Genomic DNA, 9,178 nt, shown 5'->3' on the forward strand with positions numbered 1-9,178 from the left:
ATGAGTTTTAAGGGATAAAATGATCGACTACTGGAGGACTTTAAAGCACCTTAATGTACTAAAACAGTGATATTAAAAGATCCAGCTTATTGATGATGCATACTACACACAGGCGAGCAGATGAACCCAGGATATTAATGCAACATGCTGAATGCTTAAGGTTTTCTCTGTGTGTTGCGTTTATATTCTGGGTTCATCCGCTCGCCTGTACAGTATCATCAATAAGGTTTATACTGAATTTGAGTTTATAAGGTTTATAGAAGGTTTAGGTTAAGGTTTATAGTTTATAAAGAATTTAAGGTTTATACTTTTCATGTGTCTTACTACATTAGTACTTAGTAAAAATGACTGGAGGTCACTGGAAGAAAGCCTTGTTTTCGTTCCTGTAAGTGTGTGACGTCACGTGAAAACTGTGAATATCCAGTTGCAGTGGATCTTCACCTGTTCAGTGATGTAGAGCTGCGGCCCGTCAGCGTAACGCAGGGCGAACTGCTCCGATCCCGACAGAGACCATCTACAACAGACACAACACACACTGATGTCACCTGATCCAGCATCTCAGTCACTGTACAACAGACACACATCGTGCACTAACTTCTGCTCAGATATAATCACCAAAACACTGGAGAGAGAGAACATGAACGCTAAAGATGTCAACAATCATGTTGTTTTTTCATGCACTGGTCAGTTTTCAGGTCTATTTTGAATCCATAACGTATTTTTTCAGACTAGTAGAACGAAAACATCCAAAATGCACATTTAAGTGTTTATTTTATTGCACTTTATCTGTAGATTTCAATTCCGATCCATATCTTTGAAGGCTGAGAGTCAGAAATCTCCACTTCAGCAGCTTCACACACACCACACTTTCCTATATATTCTGAAGGTTTGTTCATATATCATTCGCCTGGTTTATGCAACGTTTTACTCTTGAAAGTGTGGTGAAAATGTGTGTTGTTCTGTCTGTTTTGATACACTGCAAAAAATGCTTTTCTTACTCAGTATTTTTGTCTTGTTTCCAGTCCAAATATTTCAAAATTCTTAAATCAAGATGTATTTACTAAAGTAGTAAAATGCCATAAGATATTATGGCTTTTTTTTCTGGGGTAATAAATCAAAATTAAGTGAGTTGCTGCTTAAAACAAGCAAAAATACCTGCCAATTCTGTTTGAATTAAGATTATTTTTCTTACCCCATTGGCGATAATTTTGCTTTTTTTAAGCAACAAATCACTTAATTTTGATTTATTTCCCCAGAAAACAAGACATAATATCTTATGTCAATAATACTCATCTAGTAAATGCTTCTTTTTTTAAGAATTTTTTGATATTTGGACTGTAAACCAGACAAAAATACTAAGAAAAGCATCTTCTCAGTGTAAAAAAGAGGACTTTAACTTTAACAAGAAGTTTGAACCTGGCTTTATCCAATGTTCAGATTTCTGTTGTGGAAATGTATGCAAATCAGTGCACTTTTAATTAGACATTAACTCATTTGCATGTTTAAACATACAATTACAGAAAACCTGTGATGCAAAAAATGTTTGCAATACAAACTGAAATTGGACATTTTTCACAAAACAACTACATTGTGATATAAACCAGTGGTACAGTGTGTAAAATAACACATTTCACACTAGATTCATGCACATCTCTGAGAGTTTAGTTAGCAGTGAGTGAAATAAACTCAGATTTGAGGTCAGGTTTAGTTCAGGTCATTCAGAGAGACGTGAGTGTGTGAATTCAGCACAATGCCAGTGTTTAGCTTTAGCTTTAGCAAACTTACCCATCACACACTTCTCTAATGATGGACGCCAGTGGCTTCTTCTGCAACACACACACACACACACACACACACACACACACACACACACACACACACACACACACACACACACACACACACACACACACACACATTACAGACTCTTGGCTGTGAATCTCTTTAATCAAACAGCACATGTAGCTTCTGCACAAATACTACAGTAATTACTAGTGGTCGACCGATATATTGCCATGACCTATATATATATATCAGTCTAATTTGGCATGTTTTAATTATCAGCATCGGCTGATTCTGTTTTTCTGTTTAGCCCATATGTCGGACGCAGGACTTTTATTTTGAAAGTGATGAGAACACCTTCGCGTCCAACGGTTCACGCCACGTTTTTTTCACGAGATTCCGACTTGTAAAAAGCGTTCACATCCTTCTTCATGTAATTACTACTCTATCTTGTAGAACGATACAGGTTTTCATCTTGTAATTACAACGTTATTACAATAGTTCTTCTCTTTCTGTTCCATTTGTAAGAACTGAACTGGGAAAAAGGGCTTTTATGTATACAGCTCCATTTGCTCCAAACGAAACTGAAATTACAAACTCAGGTGTCAATGGAACATTATAAATCTATTCGGTCACTTGAAGAAGACTCAATGATGTGCAATGATTGTTTTTAAGTGTTTTAATTTTTTACTTGTTGTTGTGATGTGTGTGTGTGTGTGTGTGTGTGTGTGTGTGTGTGTGTGTGTGTGTGTGTGTGTGTGTGTGTGTGTGTGTGTGTGTGTGTGTGTGTGTGTGTGTGTGTGTGTGTGTGATTGAAACTGCTGGCCATTCTTGGCCAGGACACTCCTGTGAAAGAGATGTTTAATCTCAGCGAAAGCAGCACATTCTCCGTCTTCATTGGTTTACGGTCGTTGCTTAAAGGAAGAGTTCACTTAAAACTGAAAATTCTGTCATCATATACTCACCCTCAAGTTGTTTCAAACCTGTATGAATTTCTTTCTTCTGCTGAACACAAAGGAAGATATTTTGAAGAATGTCGGAAACCAAACAGTTGATGGACCCCATTGACTTCCATTATATATTTTTTCCTACTATGGTAGTCAATGGGGTCCATTTTCATTTTTAAGTGAACTATTACTTTAACTCTTTCCCCACCAATGACGAGATTTTCCGGCAATCTGTGTTTTCACTGTCATACAGTAGGGGACGAAATAGTACATTTAATAGTATCTTCTGAAATAGTGCAGCATCTCCGGATCCGGAATAGACATTGTTTTTACTATTAAATTCCCACAGATGAACGGGGGATTTCCTTCAAAATGTGTAACCTTAGTCATTGTCTTCTTACTTTTACATCAGTGCAGTAGTGGCTGATAACTGTATTTACTGTGGTATTGTGACTGAAAATATCACCATTTTGTAAAAAAAGAAAGGAGCATTAAGTGCTTTAAGAGGACAGTGCATTACTAAGTAATTAGTTACTGTCATTTAATTACTTTTCCCTCGAAAAAGTAAAGTAAGGGATTACTCTTAATTTTTCTGTAATTTAATTACAGTTACTTCTGATGTAATTGAGCTAAATACTGTGTATAGACCAATCCCATCTCACAGCAATTCGTACGCATTTTATGAGGTGGCTTAAACGTACGACCTCACTCGTACGAACTCGTACAAATTAGCCACCTTGTAAAATAAGTATGAAATGTCATGAGATCAGACTGGCCTTAACTAGAACAATTCTATATAAAACAATAGTGGGTTTAACATCAAAATGTATTGTCTGATGTTAAAAAGTATGTTTATGATGTAAACTTCTCCCTTTAAATTGTTTGGTCAGTTTAAGGATAATTCATGCAATTTTATAGTATTTATTTGAAAGAATTAAAACAGTTTCATGTCTATCCTTGTACTATTCAGCTGGTTGAGGTTGATATGGGATTTAGAAAGTAATTAGTAATCAAAAGTAATTAAATACTTTTTAGAGAGAGTAATTAGTACAGTAATCTAATTACACTGTTGACGAGGTAATTAGTAACTAGTAATTAATTACTTTTTTAGAGTAACTTACCCAACACTGTTAGAGATACTAGTATATGAGTAATGAACAATACCTGGTCAATTTCGATGAGTTGAGCGTTTGCGCCGGGCCACTCGATGGCCACCTTCACGATGTCTGATGGAGGCGGCATGACTGAAACACACACCATCAGATCACACACACATCAGTGACACGCTTTCTCTTCACGGATATCACATCTATGGCTTGTTTCTGCCACAGAACAAAACATTTTAAAAGATAATTGCGACTTTTTATCTCACAATTGACTTTATTTATCAGATTTGTGAGATATAAAGTCGCGATTGCGTGTCATAAAGTAAGAATTGAGTCAGAGATATTCTGACTTTATTTCACGCAATTCTGACTTTATATCACACAATTGTGACTTTATATCACGCAATTCTGACTTTATAACACAATTGCGAATTTATAACACGCAATTATGACTTTATATCACACAATTATGACTTTATATCACACAATTATGACTTTATATCACACAATTGCGACTTTATATCACACAATTCTGACTTTATAACACACAATTGCGACTTTATATCACACAATTGCGACTTTATATCTCGCAATTCTGACTTTATAACACGCAATTATGACTTTATATCACACAATTATGACTTTATATCACACAATTATGACTTTATATCACACAATTGCGACTTTATATCACACAATTCTGACTTTATATCACACAATTGCGACTTTATATCACACAATTCTGACTTTATAACACACAATTGTGACTTTATATCACACAATTCTGACTTTATAACACACAATTATGACTTTATAACACACAATTGTTACTTTATATCACACAATTGCGACTATATCACGCAATTCTGACTTTATATCACACAATTCTGACTTTATATCACACAATTCTGACTTTATATCACACAATTGCGACTTTATATCACGCAATTCTGACTTTATATCACACAATTCTGACTTTATATCACACAATTCTGACTTTATATCACACAATTCTGACTTTATATCACACAATTCTGACTTTATATCACACAATTCTGACTTTATATCACACAATTTTGACTTAATATCACACAATTCTGACTTTATAACACACAATTCTGACTTTATAACACACAATTCTGACTTTATATCACACAATTCTGACTTTATAACACACAATTGCGACTTTATATCACACAATTCGGACTTTATAACACAATTCGGACTTTATAACACACAATTGCGACTTTATATCACACAATTCTGACTTTATAACACACAATTCTGACTTTATATCACACAATTCTGACTTTATATCACACAATTCTGACTTTATATCACACAATTCTGACTTTATATCACACAATTCTGACTTTATATCACACAATTCTGACTTTATAACACAATTCTGACTTTATAACACACAATTCTGACTTTATATCACACAATTCTGACTTTATATCACACAATTATGACTTTATATCACACAATTATGACTTTATATCACACAATTCTGACTTTATATCACACAATTCGGACTTTATATCACACAATTCTGACTTTATATCACACAATTCGGACTTTATATCACACAATTCGGACTTTATATCACACAATTCTGACTTTATAACACACAATTGCGACTTTATATCACACAATTGCGACTTTATATCACACAATTGCGACTTTATATCACACAATTCTGACTTTATAACACACAATTGCGACTTTATATCACACAATTGCGACTTTATATCACACAATTCTGACTTTATATCACACAATTCTGACTTTATATCACACAATTCTGACTTTATAACACACAATTGCGACTTTATATCACACAATTCTGACTTTATATCACACAATTCTGACTTTATATCACACAATTATGACTTTATATCACACAATTCTGACTTTATATCACACAATTCTGACTTTATAACACAATTGCGACTTTATATCACAATTCTGACTTTATATCACACAATTCTGACTTTATATCACACAATTCTGACTTTATATCACACAATTCTGACTTTATAACACAATTGCGACTTTATATCACACAATTCTGACTTTATATCACACAATTCTGACTTTATATCACGCAATTCTGACTTTATATCACACAATTATGACTTTATATCACACAATTCTGACTTTATAACACACAATTGCGACTTTATATCACACAATTCTGACTTTATATCACACAATTATGACTTTATATCACACAATTCTGACTTTATATCACACAATTCTGACTTTATATCACACAATTATGACTTTATATCACACAATTCTGACTTTATATCACACAATTCGGACTTTATATCACACAATTCTGACTTTATATCACACAATTCGGACTTTATATCACACAATTCGGACTTTATATCACACAATTCTGACTTTATAACACACAATTGCGACTTTATATCACACAATTGCGACTTTATATCACACAATTGCGACTTTATATCACACAATTCTGACTTTATAACACACAATTGCGACTTTATATCACACAATTGCGACTTTATATCACACAATTCTGACTTTATATCACACAATTCTGACTTTATATCACACAATTCTGACTTTATAACACACAATTGCGACTTTATATCACACAATTCTGACTTTATATCACACAATTCTGACTTTATATCACACAATTATGACTTTATATCACACAATTCTGACTTTATATCACACAATTCTGACTTTATAACACAATTGCGACTTTATATCACACAATTCTGACTTTATATCACACAATTCTGACTTTATATCACACAATTCTGACTTTATATCACACAATTCTGACTTTATAACACAATTGCGACTTTATATCACACAATTCTGACTTTATATCACACAATTCTGACTTTATATCACGCAATTCTGACTTTATATCACACAATTCTGACTTTATAACACACAATTGCGACTTTATATCACACAATTCGGACTTTATATCACACAATTCTGACTTTATATCACACAATTCTGACTTTATATCACACAATTCTGACTTTATTTCACACAATTCTGACTTTATCTCACACAATTCTGACTTTATCTCACACAATTCTGACTTTATAACACACAATTGCAACTTTATATCACACAATTCTGACTTTATCTCACACAATTCTGACTTTATATCACACAATTCTGACTTTATATCACACAATTCTGACTTTATATCACACAATTCTGACTTTATAACACACAATTGCGACTTTATATCACACAATTCTGACTTTATAACACAATTCTGACTTTATAACACACAATTCTGACTTTATATCACACAATTCTGACTTTATATCACACAATTCTGACTTTATAACACAACTGCGACTTTATATCACGCAATTCTGACTTTATAACACGCAATTGCGACTTTATATCACGCAATTCTGAGATAAAAAGTCCAAATTTGAGATAAAAAATCGCAATTAACTTTTTCATTTTTTATTCTGTGGCGGAAACAAGCTTCCATACAAATCAGCAATGGCATGTTCACAACATATTTAAACAGCAGAATATATCAGTTTCTGCTCTCCCATTGGTAGTCTCTTTCTCACAGCTCATTTGCATATCTGTGGCTTGGCCAGCGGTGGGCAACCCTGACAGAAACACACTGACGTGCGGTGGCTGTGAAACGCTGAACACACACATCAGTATGCTGCACACACACCACTGACTCCGACATGCTTTCTTATAGAAATGTGAACAGAGCTCAAGATGAATCTCTCAAATGCTTATGTTATGTTTAAAATCCTTGTTTTAATTACAACTGTAAAAAGTCTGAGTATGTTTTTCGGGATTATAACAACATTAAATCTAATTTTAGCCCAAGAAGATTCTTAAACAGTTTCCATTATGCATTTATTTTACATTTGTGTTTTAATCACTGTCTGCATCACTCATGAAGATACTCATAAAAAGCAGAATAATATCGCTTTAAACTCCCTAGAAACACAGAGGAATATGCATATCAGGTTGCATACAGTTCATTAACTTCTCAAAAACTCAGTTCCCAGAGAGCCACCGCCCTGCAGAGTTTAGTCACAACTTGAATGATCATACCTGTAGTTTCCACATAAACCTGAAGGACTTGATTAAGCTAGATCAGTATAAGCTATAGAGTTTTGCACCTGTTAATTCTTATTTACATTCTTCTTAATTTCATCTTTCATCTTATTATCTTCCAACCTTAATTCTTAACTCAAGATTTTAGGTAACACTTTATTTTACAGATGTTACACATTTTACTTGTACGTACTATAGTAATAACAGTAAATTATGCATGACCCTAATTACAAGCAAATAACCCTAAACCAAACCCGGTAGCACTTTATTTTAGTCTTGTTCTGCATGTACATACTATTATAGTACAATAACTGAGTAATAACTAAGGTAATGACACTGAACCTAACCTTAACCCATGTTACCCAGTTCTTTCTTTACATGTACTGTAAAAATAAAGTGCAACCCCAAACCATGTTAATTAACATTACTAAGTACTTGTATAACTGTAACAAGGACACCTTAAGTTAAAGTATAACCCCGATTTTAAAAAGTTATGTTTCCTAACTAGAAATGAATCACCATGGTTACACAGACCGGATTCTAAAATAGAATGCTACACAAACGACCCCTCTATGACATAATCGAGATGACGTCACAACGAACCGAACACAACAATCAATGTGTTTTCTTATCATTTGCGCTTATGGATTTCGCAGTGATATGATCTGTGACACTGTATCTGACGTGCGTTTAGTGCTGGATAGTGTCAGTTCTATTAATGGAATAGTTCGACACATATCGAGATGAAAGAATGAACATGACGTTTAAATGACACGAGTAAACACGAACGTTATTGAATGTGCGTCGATTTAATGTGAATTAAAATCGGAAGCGTTCACACGCGTCACGCGTTTGACTCCGCATTCTCAGACGCATCGATCATAAAACGTCAAAATAGAGATGAATTTCCATTAAATCTCCATGATCTGGTGACATGCAAACATCGCAAATATGATTCTGACAGCGCTGTCAGACAGAAAGCGAGGGTGTTTTTCATGCTTGTGTGATGTTCTTACCCCAAAACCAGCGATAAAACAGTGATGTGTGTGAGCTGCTGTTCAGATGGAGGCTGATGGGCGGAGTTTACGCCATTACATCTTCATCACCACACTCTTCCTCAATCTGATCATCACATTCATCTGTTATATACCTCTAATCGTACTATATGATCCAGTACAGAGCGAGCTTAAATCTCTGCATGTCTTGTGCATGAATGATTCAGCCCTCCATCTGGCC

The 9,178-nt window shown here is 34.2% G+C and overlaps 1 protein-coding gene across 3 annotated transcripts in view; it reads right to left on the minus strand.

The window, feature by feature from the left end:
• Nucleotides 1-9,178, minus strand: part of elmo2 (engulfment and cell motility 2) — a 51,121-nt gene extending 41,943 nt beyond the window's left edge. For 2 of the 3 annotated variants that reach the window (XM_082156437.1, XM_082156435.1), the window contains exons 1-4: nucleotides 8,959-9,178; nucleotides 3,894-3,973; nucleotides 1,786-1,826; nucleotides 442-514 (exon numbers count right to left, since the gene is read on the minus strand). In XM_082156437.1, the coding sequence (XP_082012563.1) occupies nucleotides 442-514; nucleotides 1,786-1,826; nucleotides 3,894-3,971 (192 nt within the window). In that variant the 5' untranslated portion in view covers nucleotides 3,972-3,973; nucleotides 8,959-9,178. The remainder of the gene's footprint in view (nucleotides 1-441; nucleotides 515-1,785; nucleotides 1,827-3,893; nucleotides 3,974-8,958) is intronic. The other variant, XM_082156436.1, reaches the window with a different exon arrangement.

This window comes from Leuciscus leuciscus (assembly GCF_965113295.1).
Source record: "Leuciscus leuciscus genome assembly, chromosome: 23".
NCBI classification, from domain to species: domain Eukaryota; kingdom Metazoa; phylum Chordata; class Actinopteri; order Cypriniformes; family Leuciscidae; genus Leuciscus; species Leuciscus leuciscus.